General features: G+C 37.8%; 1 protein-coding gene across 1 annotated transcript; it reads right to left on the bottom strand.

Annotated features, from left to right (window-relative positions):
* Positions 1 to 5029: 5029 nt before the first annotated feature.
* Positions 5030 to 16851, bottom strand: LOC148852846 (RNA-binding (RRM/RBD/RNP motifs) family protein). Its single transcript, XM_088945023.1, has 4 exons — positions 16435 to 16851; positions 15236 to 15447; positions 5684 to 5861; positions 5030 to 5593 (listed from the first exon to the last, which is right to left on the bottom strand). The coding sequence occupies exons 1-4, from the start codon at positions 16466 to 16468 to the stop codon at positions 5463 to 5465; spliced, it is 555 nt and encodes a 184-aa protein (XP_088801149.1). The 5' UTR covers positions 16469 to 16851; the 3' UTR covers positions 5030 to 5462.
* Between the last annotated feature and the right edge of the window lie 304 nt (positions 16852 to 17155).

A 17155-nucleotide genomic window follows, 5' to 3' on the forward strand; every position in this document is an offset into this window, starting at 1 on the left:
GAATTTATTTACAACTGTAACCTGAGATGGATGCAAAAGGGAGCAAGTTTACTTGGGAGGGGAACTCGAAAAATTAGATTGGGTTTTAGTTAATGATGAGTGGAGATCAATTCATCGAGTAGCCACTTTGGAATCCTACCTTCTCTAAGCTCAGAACAAATACCCCTTCTCACAACATGTAGCAGAATAAACTGGGGCCCAAAACCCTTTAGATTCAAAACTGTGGAATCTGTACCCCTCAATGACGGACATCATGAGAAACTCGTGGGCAAGATAGCTTAGAGGATCCAGAGGCTTAAAAATTCATGCTAAGGCTAGAGAAGTGGCAAAAAAGTTAAAATTGTGGAAACAAAATAGTTTTGGTAATATTTTTAAAGAAAAGAACGAGCTTATAGACAGGATGAAGTCGGTCCAACTGAACCTATAAAATAAAAACGACAAAATAATGAAAATATTGGAGATCCAGAGTTCCAGAGTTTCCAGGCTTCAAAATAATGAAAATATAAGAGCTTTTTTCACATGATATCAATGGCTAAAAAATATAAGAATAAAATAATACAGACTAAGGCTCAGTCCAATGAATGGAAAGTTGAACCTCATCAAATCAAAAAGGTGTTAACAGATGACTTTAAGATTCAATTTCAACAAGGAGAAACTGATAAAATGGATCAGTTTTTAGAGGTGCTTCAGCCTATCCTGACAGAAGAAGAGAATAGTAAACTGGGGCAAGAAGTAAATATGGAAGAAATGGAAGAAGCTCAGAAATTGATGGGTGACTTCAAGGCTCCGAGGCTAGATGGCTTAAATGCCAATTTTTTTATAAACTATTGGGGCATCATAGGGGGAAGTGTTAAGACACAATAAAGCTTTTTTCTACTCAGGGAAAATGACAAAACAGTTAAATTTCACCTATGCAACTTTAATATCAAAAGTAAAAAATCCAAAAAATCATAACATTTCAGACCTACAAGTCAGTGCAATGTCATCTACAACTTAATAGCAAAAAATTCTCATAAATAGAATCAAGCCATGTTAGGAAAATCAATTTCTCCGTTTCAATCGGCTTTGTCAGGAAGACTTAATTTGGACAATGTTCTAATAGCTCATGAAATTCTTCATACTATGAAGAATAAAAAAGGTAGTACAAGGCTTGCATCAGGAAATCTCTAGAAAAGATGGGACTAAATCAAAAATGGGTTAACCTAGTAATGGAATGAGTATGAGCGTATCCACTGCTAGTTATCAAATCTTAGTCGATGGATCCCCATGAGAAAGATTCTACCCCTCAAGGGGGATAAGGCAAGGAGATCCTTTATCACCCTACCTTTTTGTACTTTGTAGTGAAACTTCATCGAGGCACATGATGAATGCAGCAAGAAATTAAAAAAAAAAGTAGCCTTGGGGATCAAACCAGCAAGTGGCCCAAATATCCCAATATTGCAGTTTACTGATGATTGCATGATATCTCCAAAGCATCTATTGATGCAAGCCTAAAAGTCAAAAACATTTTAAAAAGTAGACAAGTCTTCAAAGCAACTCCCTAATTATCAAAAATCAGCTGTATTTTTTTTCCAAGAACATACCTTAAAGATAAAAAATAAAAATCAAAAAAATTCCTAAGAAAGAAATGGGAGGGAAGTATCTAGGAGCCCCTCCCCTATGATAAAGGGTAGAGTGATCAAATCATCATTTTAGGCTATGTTTGGTTTGAAGGAAAAGGTAGGGAAAGGAAGGGAAAGGTAGGGAAACCTATACAAGGTTTGTAAAGGTTTCCCTAATCTTTCCTTCAAACCAAACACAGCATTAATGAATGTGTAGAAAAAGTGAAGAACAAGCTTGAAAGCTAGAGAGGTAGAACGTTATCTACTGGGGGTACAGTACGGTAATGTTAAAGCAAGTAGTTGGAAATAAGGTGCAATATCGAATGAGCTTATTCCAATTCCAAACTACTAGAAAGCAGGATAAACTCCAGCGGAATTTCTTATGGGGAAACAAAAAAGATAAAAAAGCCCTGTGCCTTGAGAAATGGAAACAAACAACAATGCTCAAATCAAATGGGGGACTAGGCATTAAGACAACTTAATGAAACTTGGGTGGAGAATCCTTAACAAATGAGGATAGCATTTGGGGAGAAGTCATCAAAAAGAAATACTAAAAGATAAAGATGTCATGCAAGCATCTTTGCCAAAGAGAGCTTCTTGGGCTTTGAAAGGAATTTTTAAGCAAAAAAACATTGAAGAAATGTTTATTATGGGAAAATGGTAGAAGGCACACTTGTAATCTGTGGGAGGATAATTGGAATTCAAATAAACCCTTAAAAGATTTGGTTCATAGGATGGAAGAAGTTCCAATGAAGGAAAATGCCAAGGTGAGTTCAATCATAGATGGTGAATCAAAAAACTGGGATCTTAACAAATTAAATAGAATGTTCAAAAACTGAAATCCAAGCCATAGTCCTCCCTTCTCAAGAAAAACAAGACGAGCTTTGGGGTTCTAATTTATGTGGTAAAATTATGGTGAAATCAACCTATGCCATGCTCAATGAAGAGGATGAAGCCAACAATCAAATAAAAAAATCTCAAAATTTTGATAAAATTATATTCCCTACAAGGGAAAACATGCACAAGAGAGGCTGTAACTGTGAACCGGACTGTCAGTCTTGTGGAAATCCAGAAACTCCAACCACATCTTCATAAATTGCCAAATAGCTAGACAAGTTTGGAGAGCTCTTAATATTCAACTTCCGAACCCAAATCAGGATCAGCATATCTCACTAGTGAAATGGTGGATAGAATTAATTGAAAAAAGAGTTTGAGTCAGTCCACTATTTATGGAAAAACATAGGCTTTATCCTTTGGTACTCGTGGAAGAGCAGAAATGAAAAAATGTTTACTGAGAAGAATTTTCAGGCCTCCAAAAGTAATAACCAAAGCTCTCCAAAGCTGTCGAGACTATATAGAAGCCCAAAAGGAGATGCATTTAGTCCAAGAAAAAACGAGTAATTTGCATTTCTAAACCTTGTATTTGCACTGTACATATTGTATTTGCAATCTTCCAAAACTGAGCCTTATGGACAAATACCTAAAAAAGAGAATAGGCAAAACATGTATGCTATGTAACTTTAATAATAAATAGGAGTGCAAATTAAGATATACTTATAATTGGAGACCATGAGATAATTCAATGTGAGCTTTTCTATTACCTTGGTTTTTTTTATATTTTTGGATAATAAAAAAAATGTTAAAATAACAGAAAAGAATACAAAGGAAGGTGACCAATAGTCAAATAAGAGAAGATAAAACCACCCTACTTCTCCAAAACTAGACCCAAACTAAAGGAAATCAAGACAACCAAACCCTCAACAAAAGGAATCCACCACACCAACAAACACCCCCCTTACTACCTTGGTTTATAATTCAAGACAAAGGAGAGATTGAGAATGTCATCCATAGAATTAGAGTATGATGAGCAAAATGGAATGGTGTGTCCAATATCTTACATAATGCATGAATACCACTTGGCTAAAAGGAAAATTCTACAAAACAATTGTAAGGCTAACAATATTTATGGAAAGTGTTGGGTTGTCAAATAACATTTCTAAAAGATGAATGTGACAAAGGTCTAGTACAAGACCTAAACCATCACCAGAATGGAAGCCTCCTCAAGAGGGTATCATTAAGCTCAACCTTGATGGCAGCAGTTTAGGCAATCCGGGTCCTTCTGGTGTTGGGGGAGTGTTTAGAAATACAGAGGGGCTAATCATCACTTTATATTCTGGCCCTATAGGAGTAGGGGATTCAGTCAATGCAGAAATTCAAGCAGTTTACAAGGAGCTGAATTTTCCAAAGAACCAAATTGTGAACGGCTGTTAATTGAAGGTGATTCCAAGTTGGTGATCCAATGGTTAAAAGAACCACAAACAGCAGCCTGGTCCTATAAAGGGGCTTTATGAAGATTCAAATGGCTAACTACAAACATGTCAGTCCAATTCCAATGGGAAAGATCAGCAAATGGGTTAGCAGATTCACTAGCTAAACAAGGGGTGCATAGGAATCAGATGCTTTGGACTAAACTGTAATTCTTGCTTTAATCTGAGGCTGCATCTCATGCCTCATTTTGAGAACTTTCTCTCAGTATCTTTTTTATGCTCTTAATCTAAATAAAATCACTCAAGATGAATGTTGCAAACAAATGCATATGCTAAGATGGATGAGTGGAAAAACTAACAATAGGATCAGAAATGAAGGAGCCTGCATGTAGCTCCAATAGATGATAAGATGAGAAAAAATAGATTAAGATGGTTTGCTCACGTCCACAGAAGACCATGTGCTGCCTAGGAAGAAGCAATTTGTGCAAGTTTCCACAGCTAAAAAGGCTTGATAGACCAAAAAAGGCATCACTTTAAGTAATAAGAAATGACTTAAGCACACATAACTTAAAACCAAATGGACGGCAAAACAGGATTCATGTAACCAACCCCATATAGTTGGAACAAGGCTTATATGATGGTGATGATATAGAATAGAAACTTAATAAAAAAGACCTACTGGCTGCAGTTATATATAGAATAGAAGCTTGGCTTCTACTACATGATATAAGAATCACAAAGATAATGATACAAACAGCTTTGTTAATTAGTGGCTCAGGTTCTAGGGTGATCTAGGCCCACCCGTATATATGGGACAGATCCCTGGTGAAGAAGAGAGGGTGTGCTTATGAAAAAATTCTACATTTGTATTGTAATAAACCATAATGCTCTCCTGCATGTCAAGTAGGGTTGTCGCTCATATATAGTATGCCCAAATCAGTAGCTTTGTTGTTTCTTCTGTTTTGTTTGGATGTCTTTCTGACACCTCATACACACATTGAACAAGAATTTATTTGATGAGACCGAGCAGGATGATTCTAAACACATCTTTCAAAACATTGAAGGTAAGCAATATCTGAAGTTTAACTGTGCAGAATAGTACAGTAATAGAAATACTAAATTTGAAAAAAAGAAAAACTTTGTAAAGCAAGACAATAGAAATACGCTCTGAAAAAATAAATAAATAAAACTTCAACTGTGCAGAATACTAACTTATTACAAATTCACCGTATAATAGAAATACTAATTTATTACACAATGTAAAGAAGGTCAAAATATTAAGACAGCAAACTGGTGCATCATAAACAACCGTACTGTAATAGAAATACTAACTTACACGTTCACTGAAGTAAGAGGGTAAAACATTAAGACAGCAAACTGGTGTCATATACAACAATTCTAACTACACACCAAAACTCAATTTTGTGTCCAGAGTATCTTTTAGGAATCTTACCAATTAGAAGAGAGATCTTTTACCAATTCATGGCATTTACATAGTGATAATTGGTACAACAAATGAACACTAATACCATTAATGCCAGTAAGATTATGTGAGTCAGTATCTGGAATTCTGGATACAAAAAGCAATCAAAAACTAGTATCCTTGACTAGACTGGCGAAAACTATTGAATGTTGCCCCAAGAACCCGCCGACTATAATTATAGTTGTGGCTGTTGAAATCTGATCTAAAAGCATTAGGTTGTGCTACCCCAAGGGGAGAAGACTCTGTGTAAAAGGAAAAGGATTAGAAACGAGAAATTGAAGAAAAGATGGAATTCCATTAACAGCAGAGGGGCTATCAGAAAACCAGTTCACCTTGTGCACTATTCGAGGGGTATTCTGAAAACCTGCATGGTGGCAATAGCTTTGATGACTGCTGGAGAGTTTCTGTATTACCAATAGGTGTATGGTAAGGCCTTGGTTTATGAGATGAGTTCAACATAGGCCTAACTGGAGTTGATAAGCTCTTTGAGCTCTTGTTTTGCCCAGATATCTGTTTCATAATCCATGCATTACTTTTTTGAAACGAAAGACTCAAATAAGATACCTTTGGATATAAGAAAGCCCTCTTTTAGAAATAAAATATATCAAATTGTCAAATAGAAAGGATAACGCAACCAAGAAATAGGGTAAATTTTCTTTTAGAATTGTAACATCCACCTAGGTCTGTCAGTGGAGTCCAAAACACCAAATCCCAAACTGGCATCTGATCCAATTATTTTGGATTCAGATGATCGAGTCACATAACCATTTGACCCCATCCAATCCAATTAAGATCCAAGCCGGATTAAATTTTATTATATATATTTATGCATATAGACAGATAACAAATATAATTATATAAAATTTATAACTAATAATATTTCATACTTGCAGTGAATGACATCATCTAAGCTGGAATGATGGTGGAAAATTCTGCCCCAGTGAAGAATATTAGTTTTCCTACTTGGTCTCCTACAGGAAGAGGATTTGTTAAGCTCAAATTTGATGGAAGCAGTTTGGGTAAGCCAGGCTTGTCAGAAATAGGAGTGTTTAGGGATGAAGAGCGCAAAATTCAAGCATTTTATTAATGATGGGATGTGGTGAGAATCCTCTTGCAAGAAGGGAAATGGAGAAGGATCAAAGAGACGGAGTCTTCCAAGAGGCAAATAGTTGGAGAACTGAGTTGGTCTTCGAAGCAAAGAAATTTCTTTTTGAACATGGAAGAATTAGAGGTAGGCTTTCGCAGAAATCAGGGAAGATCAGAGGTCGACAGTTTTCTTGCCAGAGGAAGCAGTGCTTTGGTCGAAGGGCTTTGTCGATGATGTAGTTTTCTATCTCAGAAAGGTAGGCTGGAAAAACTCCTTGGAACTATTAGGGAAGAGATTTAAGTTAAGCTGAGAAAAAATAGAAAGGGATTGGTTTCTTGCTATTACAGAAGCTTTTGATAACAATAAGAGGCATCTGGTGTGTGTGCAGGAAGGGAAGGAGAACCAGAGCTGGTTGTTATTTGTGGATTAGTTACAGCAGTTTCTCCTTTCTGTTGACAGATTATCAAGTGAAGAAAAAGTTGCAAATACTGATGAGCGTGTGCAGATTCCTCCAAGACAGGTGTTAGAAGTTTATTCTAAGGAAAAGAAATCCAGAAAACAGAGCTCCACTCCTCTTGAAGTTGCGGCTGTGCATTTGACAGGTCTGCAGAGAATTCTTCTTGAGGCAGGGAGAGGCAGCTGGGAACGGAGGTTGGTTTTAACTGCTGAAGAAGTGAAGGATTGGGGAAAATTCTTGGATTCAGTGATGCAGGTCAATTCGGATGCTGACAGTGTTATTGCTATTTACAGAGAGGAAGGCAGTACTGGACTTTAAGCTGGAGTTTGATTTTGAGGAAAAAATTTCCACAATCTTTGAGTCCGCAGAGGGCTTGGTCCAGGTTCAGAAATGGACGCTGCAATGTAGCGCGGTGGAGGGCACTAATGGAAACTTCCTAATAAAACTGTTAGGACTTTCATTCCATCTTTGGAGTGAGTCAAACATTGCAACCTTAGTTAATCTGTTGAGGGGTGTCTCGGAGGAGGTCAACTTTCAAGACTTAGATGCCGCAGAAGTTAGAATTTCTGGGGTAAAGCCAGAACTTCTGCCCCGTTCAATTGCAAGTTCTCTCCGACGGTGCCTGTTTTCATGTCTGGTTGATTTCAGAGGTGGAAGTGCATTGCTGGGGATGAAGAACCAAGGTAGATGAAGGTGTAGATGTGACAGGTTTGTGCACACGGGGAGCACAAATGTTGGCTAATTCGGCTGGACAACTAGGCCAACCCAAATGGGAAGCTGGAAAGTCGGTGAAGGAAAACCTCTTGAGAAGTAATCTACTTGAAGTAAGAAATTCAAATAATTTTGAATTAAAAGGAATTGACGGAGGCAGAGGTTTTTTTGCTGACGTGGTTAGGGGAGGTTGTGGCCCTTCAAACAAGGTTACTCAAATCGCAGCTCCTGACCCAACCGCAAAACGAACGGGTCTTCTTTCTGAACCAGGCAATAGAAAAGCTGAATCACATGTGAACTTAAGTGATCGCGTGCCTAGGGGTAAGGAAACTCTGATCATAGACGATAGTTCTTGTCTATCTTCTTCCTCTTAAACTTTAAACCAATGTCCTTAGTCACCACTTAAACTTCCTCTTCTCTTTGTTGTAATTCTAGAGCCCAATCTTGTCTTCCTTTAACCAGCCCACTACTATCTCTGGTTTGGAGATGCAGCAATGTTGTAGGCCTGTAAACAAGACGAAAGAGTCTCTGGTTTGGAGATCCTGTTCAGATTCAGTTTCAGTCAGCGTTTTCCGCTCTACTTCTGATCATCCAAACCCAAGGCACTCGAAAGTTCATATTGAGGACAGGGAGGACGAGGAAGAGGACGAGGGTTAGGGCATGTAGCTTGGATGAAGCGGAAGTGGAGGAGGAATCAGGTGATTCGACCAGTCTAGAAAGTGTAGGGGAAGCAAATTTTTTGGATGAAGAAATTGCGGAGACTTTAAACTTAGAGCTGTTATTTCCAGGGGATATGGGAGGAGGAAAACAAGAAAATGCGTTGGTTCAGTCTGACAGAGAAGGGGAAGTTAATACAGTAGAGCACTTCCAGGCTAGCGGGGCTGAAAGTCTTCACCCTTATCTTGAAGATCCATTACTTACTACATCTTCTAAGAAGGAATTTAACAATGCAGTCTCTAAAGCTCATCAGAGGCAGGACGGGAGCACAATTGGGTACGGGAAGGGATCCCTGTGCTCTAGTGACAGGAAACCTTTCTCACTGAGACCTAACTAAGAGGGTAGATGACTCCTAACTTTTGAAACAGGATTTGACAACTTTTTGGTCTGTTGCTCCTTCTATTCCTCTTCCCCCCCAGCAAAACCCAGGTAAATGTGTCAATTTGTTTTGTGATACTAATGGTTGCTCTGTGTCTTCAGTGCCAGATGCAATTCCCAGATACATGTGAAAGAAGGGGGAATAAAAGAAGCAAGTTGTAATAGGGAGGTTCAAAAGTTAGGAGAGGATGCAGAAGAGGAATCAAGAAGAAACAAAAGAGTTGGGGAAATTACTGAGAATTTACTGGTTGAATTTGAAGAGAGTAATTTACAGAAGGGGACAAGGGGACAATTGGGGCAAATGCAGGAAGGGGTGAGAGGGGACGTAAAGAGGAAGAGACCAGCAAGGTAGCAAGGGGGGAGGCAAGTAGAGAGGACTCTATTGCAAACTTTGTAAGGAAACTTGGATGTAAACTAAAGAACCTTAATGATCTTAAAGCTTTCCTACAAAACGCTAGAGAGGAAGTTAAGGCAAGAAAGAGGAAGCTGAGTGAGGTGGAAAGGTTAAAGAGGGATATTGAAGGAGACAAGGCATTTGGTGCTCCAGGGGAGAGGAGGAAAAGTCCTAAATAATTGGCATTGGAGTAAGGGATCAAGCTAGTAGGTTTCAATGAGAATAATTAGTTGGAATGTTAGAGGATTGGGGAGTGCTAGAAAGAGGGCAGTAATAAAAGAGGCAATTAGAAAACTCAACCCATATGTGGTAATGACTCAGGAGTCAAAAAAGAGCATATTTTGATATAAGGTGGGCTAGAAGTGTCTAGAAAGCCAGAAGAATTAGTAGGGCAGCTGCACCTTCTTGGGGATCTGCTGGAGGTATAGTGACTATGTGGAATAGTGATGTGTTAGAAGGGATTGGAAGAGATAATAAGTTCTCAGTGTCTCTGAAACTTAAGCAGGTGGAGGATGGTTTTGAATGGGTTTTAACAAATGTTTACAGGGAGAGGAGGAAACTGTGGGAAGAGTTGGGTGACATCAAGGGTTTGTGGGAAGGACCATGGTGTCTAGAAGGTAATTTCAATGTAATAAGATTCTCGAAAGAAACAAAGTCCTAGACAGAGGGTGACCACAAGCATGAGGAATTTCAATCAATTTGTAGATGCATTCGAACTGAAAGAGATCCCTCTGGCTCATAGTAACTTTACTTGGTCTAATGTCCAAGTGAATCCCATTTGCTCCAAGTTGGATAGATTCCTTTTCTCAGCTGACAAGGAAGAACATTGAAAGGGCTTGACTTCAAGGGCCCTCCCAAGGGTGACTTCTAATCATTGGCCTATCTTGATTAGTAAAGAAGAGTTGGAAAATGTTGGGCCTGCTCCATTCAGATTTGAAAACATGTGGCTGCACCATCCTGGGTTTATTAAGAAACTTAGAACTTGTGGATGGAGAGCAATCCAACAGTGAACTGAGAAGGTATGAAGTTCCATAAGAAACTTCAATACTTAAAGGATAAAATTTAGGATGGAACCTCTTGGAGTTCAACAAACTTGAAGAAAAGGAAGCAAAATGTGATTCATCAGTTGGAGGATGTAGACTTGAAGGAATTAAGGGGGTGTCTTGAAAGGGGGGGATAAGGAGCAAAGGTGGAGATTGAGAAAACAGCTGGAGGATTGCTTACGCAAGGAGGAAATTAGTTGGAGTTAAAAGTCTAGATGTAAATGGTTGAAGGAGAGAGACAGGAACACTAAGTTCTTTCATGCTATAGCAAATGGTAGGAGGAGAAAAACCTTCATCTCCAAATTGGAAGTTGAGGGGTCAACCTTATCCCATCAAAACGAGATTGTTGAGGCTTTTGTGGATCATTTTAAATCAATCTTTACAAGTCCCCTGAGTGGGAGGGTATGGATTGAAGGTTTAGCATGGCCAAGGTTAAGGGTAGAGGATAGGGAATGGTTGGAGAGAAGGTTTGACTTGGAAGAAGTAAAGGAAACAGTGTTTTCTATGGATAGATCAAAAGCACCAGGACCAAATGGTTTTACAATGGCTTTTTATCAGAATTATTGGGAGATTTTGAAGGACTTGATGTTAGTGTTTATTGAGTTTCACATAAGAGTGATTAAGAAGAGAGAAGCTAGTCACCCGAGAGACTATAGACCAATTAGCTTGGTGAACAGTTTATACAAGATTATTGCGAAAGTGTTGTCTCTAAGGATTAAACAAGTTCTCCCTTCTATTATAGCTCACAACTAAGGAGTTTTTGTGAGGGGAAGGCAAATAACTGATCAGATTCTTATAGCTAATGGAAGTGTGGAGGATCTTAAGAAATCAAGAAAAAAAGGGGTTGGACTACAAATTAGATCTTGAAAAAGCTTACGACCTGGTAGATTGGTCCTTTTTGATGGAGGTGATGATAAGCTTTGGGTCTGGAGATAGATGGTGCAAATGGGTGTTGGGGTGTGTTAGGACCTGTGACTACTTGATTCTAGTTTATGGGACAATGGTAGATTTTTTTCAGCTTTAAGAGGTAATAAGACAAGGAAACCCCCTTTCTCCTTTCCTGTTTACTTTGATTGTCAAGGTCCTAGGAAGTTTTATCTCTAGAACAGATTCTAGGAATTTAATAAGCGCGTGAAGGGTAAGCAGGGAGGACATACTCCTAAATTGCAATTTGCAAATAATACGATTTTATACAACTTTTTGAGCAATTGTCTAAATTGAAAGTTAGCTTTGAGAAAAGTTGTATGGTGGGAGTCAATATGGAGGACCCCTTATTTTACCTTACCTTCTCAAAAAAAAAAAACTAAAACAAAACAAAAAAAGAAGCATTTCATTAAAATAAGAGATTAGAATACATATTAGGGGAGATAAAACATCTTAGCTCCCCTAGGTTCTAGATTAAACAATCAAGGAGAGAAAAAAAATAGTTACAAATGAGCCCAGAAAATAGCATCCCTATGCACCCCTTGCATAGCTAATCCATCTACGAATGAGTTGGCACTTCTCTTTACCCAAATACACTTTACATCAATGTCCTTCATCAGCCACTTAAACTTCCTCTTCTCATTGTTGTGGTTCTAGAGCTCAACCTTGTCTTCCTTTAACCAGCCCACCACTATCTCAGAATCACCTTCTATGACCAGCTTATTGATGTTTAGGTCTCTTGCTCTTTTTACCCCTTCCATGACCGCCATTACCTCGGCCCTTAGAGACTCTCCCACTCCAATTGGACCAAAAAACATGGCTATTATATTCCCTTGTTCATTCCTTAACACTCCCCCAATGCCAAATAGCCTTGGGTTTCCCAAACTACTACCATTGAAATTCAGTTTGATCAGTGATTTAAAAGGCACGCCTCATGCGTGCCTAGGCGCACAAGTGAGGCGCATTTTAGGGTAGGCACCTCGCCCAAGTCCTAGGCACAGCCCATTCAAAAGGCACACGCCCGGTGCGCCTATTTGGTAATGTTGTCCATTCATTCATCCTAATAATATATCTTCTTAAAAGCAATTAAACCTATAAAATTATTATTTTTTTGTGTGAAAACTAAGAATTTAAGACTCTAACATGGACTTGTTTGGGCTTGCCTCGAGGGGTGTGGCACAAAGGCGGCTCGTAGAATTAGGAATGTAGTATATCACATTAGCTACTTGATGCAATTGAGAAAAAAGAGATTGTGGGTTTTATACGCTTGAAAATTTTTTATATGTTTGATTTCATTTTTAAATTCTCATTTGAATATGCTTTACATATTATATATGTATTTTAATTTTAGATAATAGGTTTTTTAAGACATTTATTTTAAAACTTAAGTTTATATTGTTATTAATATTATGTTTTATAATTTTTTTTATTTTTTTGCATTTTTTTTTAATTTTTAGCTTTTTTTTAAATTGTGCGCCTTGCCTCAAAAATGCATGTGCCTCGCCTTGCGCCTTGCACTTTTAAAACACTGGTAAAAATTTTATTAAAGAAGGACGAAAAGGATACAACAATTTCCGGGCATCTCATACCCAGAAAGAAGACATGTTACAGACTCCAAACGGACTGAGTACTAAGGAAATGGAAAAGATTTTGAGACTTAAACTAAGAGTTAACTGACAGCCAAGAAGCAAGCTTAAACACTGCAGCCTGAATTAATTCCTTCGAACTTCTCACTTTGTTGCAGGAAAATCTTGTTGTTTCTTTCAATCCATAAAGTTACTAAAACAGCCACAGGGGTGGTTCTCCATATCAGATTACCCTTTTTCTTCAGGCCTGGAAAATCAAACTTACTTGCTCTACTCAACTTTGAAGCCAAAGATTTAACAGTAAAAACACCATCTCCACTCCACCTCCACCTCCACCTCCACTCATCCTCCATATTAGCAGAGATAGATTGCCTCTGTAACAGTTGCAGAAGGGCCAACAACTGATCCATTTCCCAATCAAAAAGATTTTGTCTAAAAAGGGGACACCAAGAGATTGATTCCCCAATCAAATCATAAGAATCAGCCACTGAAGCCTCGGGGCTCAAGGCACGCTGAAAAAGCAGCGGAAAGGCTTCAACCAAGGGGTGTCTAAACACCAAGAATCCTTCCAAGACTTCAACTCGTCTCCCCTACCAATCTTGAGAGCAAGGCCATTAGAAAAAGTCAAGAAAGATCTCAAAATTCCTTTCCAAAATGAGCACCCCCAACCCTGAAAGGGATCCAAAGATTTCCAACTACCCTACTCCACCCCATATTTCAAAGCAATTAGGGTCCTCCACCAAGCATTCCTCTTGACACCAAACCTCCAAAGCCATTTACTGAGAAGAGAAGAGTTGAAAACCTTCAACTTCCTAATACCCAACCCACCAACCTCCACAGGGAGGCATTTTATTCAGGCCCATTTGGAGTACGAAATTCTCTAAGAGCTGAAATTTTGGATTTAATTGAAGGGTTAAAGAGAGCAAAATCTCTGAACATTGGAAAATTAGTTATTAAAGGGGATTCCAAGTTGGTTGTGGGATGGCTGTTAAGTGAATTTGAGGAGTTTTAACAATGAAAGGAAGAAATTCAAATGGTTCACATAAAATATGGAAGTGATAGTTTGATGGGTCAAAAAGAGTGCAAATTCCTTTGCTGATGCTCTTGTTAAACAAGGGGCAGGTAGAGATCAATTTTTTTTGGGATCAGTTATAAAAAGAAGACAAGTTGTTTCAGGGAGAGATAAGAGGATTTAACTCTCTTTGCTTCTGTTTCTTTATTGTTCTCTTGAGTTTTGTTTCTAATATTAATGAATTTTACAGTTACTGATTATATATATATATATATATATATATATATATATATATATATATTTTTCATACTTGCAGAAATTTATTATACAAGTTAGAAAGTAACTGACTTAGTTTTTTCCCTATTTTATAGACAATAAAGCAGACTTGAATTAAATCCAAATCAAATAGGATCAAAATCCAATCTGAGGCCCCTAGATCTAACTGGATTTCAGAATAAAACAAAGTTTTCAATAGCGATGACTATTCATTTTGACTTCCTAGTTAGTGCAAAAAATATATATTTTCTTTTTTTTATAAGTAAAAAAAAAAGATATTTTCTTAATATTAGATATTGATGCAATCTTACGTATAAGTTAATATAGATAACAAATATGCAAAAAAGGAACGACAATAGAACATTTATTAAACTATCATTCTTTATAAATTATAGAAAAGGAAGGTTGGATAAGATAGGATAGGGAGTTACAACCTCTATTTTCCAAGGAAAGAGTGCAATCCTGACCATCAATGTACCCCCACCCTTTGTTTGTAAAAACTCCATACCAGCACATACTGATTTGATGGAGACTTAAAAGAACTCCTTGGCCATCCTCTTTTATTATATGTCTTATTTATAATTTTAAAATCAATTAATGAATGATACCATCACAAATACTTAAAGCAACTAGCATGAATTAATCGAAGTATATGTATGATATTGTTTTAAATAATTAGTTAATAATTAATTATAGAGGTTTTATGATTTTATAGTTGAATAGGATGACTAGTTGCTTTTTTAATTAACCGTCCTAGTTGATTCTTAGGGACCAGCTTAATGGCTGTAACTGAAAAGTCCATTACTTTATCTTTTAGTGAATAAGTTTCATAGTATTTTATCCACTAAAAGGCAAATAATAAGTCCTTCAGTTCAGCAACTTAAGCTGTTATCAAATGGCTCCATAGTCATCCCCAGTAACAATAGCATGAGTATTGATCCACTAGTTAAAGAAGTGGTATGTCTGATTCTGATCCTCAATTGACCGGTCAGCTACTAGTTGACAACTAGTCCATGCTTTGATAACACTGAGGGCCCATTTGGGTGGGGCTTAACTTTAATTCAGCTGCCTTAAAGAAACTACCAGGAGAGCCATCTAAATGGTTATAAACCACTAAGATGACACCAAAATTCTGGCTCTACAGATTTGCCAATGGGCTTTTCGGGTGGCCCCAGCCCCACAGAGCAACTGCCCGAGAGCCCTCCCAACAGGTACTGCACCAGCCAACAATCCCAGCCTGTAACAGAAATAAAGAAAGAGATGGAATGCGAAAGAAGATAAAAGCAACTAAGTACGCACCGCAAATTTCAGTGTTCTATTTCGAAGAGTGACAAGGCCAGAGAAAAGCCTAACTGCGTATTGTGCAATCTCCTCACTTTCATATTCTACAAAGGCATAACCCCTGTGCTTATTGGTCTCCTTATCTCGCGGAATGTGCAAATCAACTATCCTCCCAACCTGAATAAGGATCTCATACAAGACCCTATCACTAACCCCCTCATCCAAATTACCTATTAAAAAGTAAATTAAACAGGAAATCTGTTATTGGATTGTTATAACTAGAATTGCATATGTAACCCACGTCATAGACCAAAAAGAATAACAGAAGACAACTAGCAAACAATGGAGACCAACCATATAACACAACAATCATACCAAAATAAAAAGAAAAATTGTTACCCCTACAGCCCTACTAATAATAGTTGAAGTCAAATACAAAGTACTATCTAAGGCTCTAAGACAACCCCACCCACCAAAATAGAAAATCAAAATAAAAATAGCAGTTTCTCCAGATAAATTATAAACAACTGAGGTACAGAAGTGTTAATATAGAATTATTATAGATGAATGAAGAAAACCTGGTGTCTCACAACAGCTCCCCACTGACGACACCCTTTAATGAAGGAAGAATAATTACCGAACAGAAGGGAAAAAACTAATGTCTGCTAATTCAGCTAAAAGAAAAAAGCACCAGAAATGGCAAATAGAATTATACAGTATTTAAGTATCAGGAAAAGTTTGCAATTATTCTTCCCACTTATCAAGTTGAGATGGTTAGACCACGGAAACATGTGTGACAAATTTGAGATTGTGAAATAAGAGAATAATCTGCATTAAACTAACCCAATGCCCTATGAAATCAAGAAGGAAGCATTAAAACTATAAAGTACTCCAATCATCGTTTATCTACAATTATAACACAGTCAGAAAATCTCTCAGGAGAGGCCAAACTACTTCAACTAAAATCGTGTGCAAAGTCAGGTCAAAATAATACTTTAAATAGTTTCTATAAAAATTTAACAAAAATATGAATAATATCAAGGATATAAAATAATATTTTTCCAAAATTCCGAACCAGTTTCCAGAATCCAGAAATCACCCAACAAATCGACTCTGAGAACCGGAGATCTCACTCCTTCCGCATCAAGATCAAAACAGAATAAAAACAACCAAGCAAAAACATCAAAGGGAACAAACAAAACATTCAAACAACTAACCTACGTAAACCGTGCAACCTGGATTACCCGGCATGACTGCTTCGATTTCAACTCGATTTCAGAAAGGATAAATGAAAGAAGAGAAGATCGGTCTCCAACCGCGATTCGCAGGCAGACCAAGGAAAACCCTAAAACAGAAATAAACCCAACCAAAACCCACCAACGCTTTAGGATAAAATCTAGAATCCAACGAGGCGACGAATCCGTGATCCGCCGGAACTCGAAACGTTAATCCACGTATCTAACAACTGGAGGGCTCAGGCCAGAGATCGCTTATTCTGATCTCTTTCTTTTTCTCCCTCTCTCTGTCTTTCTTTTTCTCCCTCTCTCTGTCTAACCCCCTCCCACTTTTATTTTCACGATTCGCTTCCTTGTTAGAAACCGAATCGTTTTTAAAAAGCTCCGTAACCAACCGTAAATTCTAAAGTTGATATGTGTGGACCATGGTTTATATTATCATTATCCATTTCTTCTAGAAAGATAAATCAAGGTCGGTGTCCAGGGCTGTGAAAGGGGCAGGTATGAGTCCAGCCCCGAACCGATCATTAATTGGCACAAAATCACATACCCCAGAAGTCTAGAACCGTCTCTCTGGTAGTGGGAATTCGATGAACCCGATTACAGAAAACGGGTTCCCGTGTCACGCACGGAAAAAAATTGTCGGGACTTATTGGGTTTGAAATTTACCGAAAAGTACGTACAGGCATATTGTATATTTCTG

This window comes from Nelumbo lutea, chromosome 5, assembly GCF_056320005.1.
Source record: "Nelumbo lutea isolate HS-2025 chromosome 5, American lotus-T2T, whole genome shotgun sequence".
NCBI classification, from domain to species: Eukaryota; Viridiplantae; Streptophyta; class Magnoliopsida; order Proteales; family Nelumbonaceae; genus Nelumbo; species Nelumbo lutea.

Coding starts and splice junctions, on each gene's coding strand:
- LOC148852846 (XM_088945023.1), bottom strand. CDS start 16,468: ATGCCGGGTAATCCAGGTTGCACGGTTTACGTAG. Junction 5,862..15,235: donor ATAGAACACTGAAATTTGCG/GTGCGTACTTAG, acceptor ATTATGAAACAG/ATATCTGGGCAAAACAAGAG. Junction 5,594..5,683: donor CCCCTCGAATAGTGCACAAG/GTGAACTGGTTT, acceptor CCTTTTACACAG/AGTCTTCTCCCCTTGGGGTA.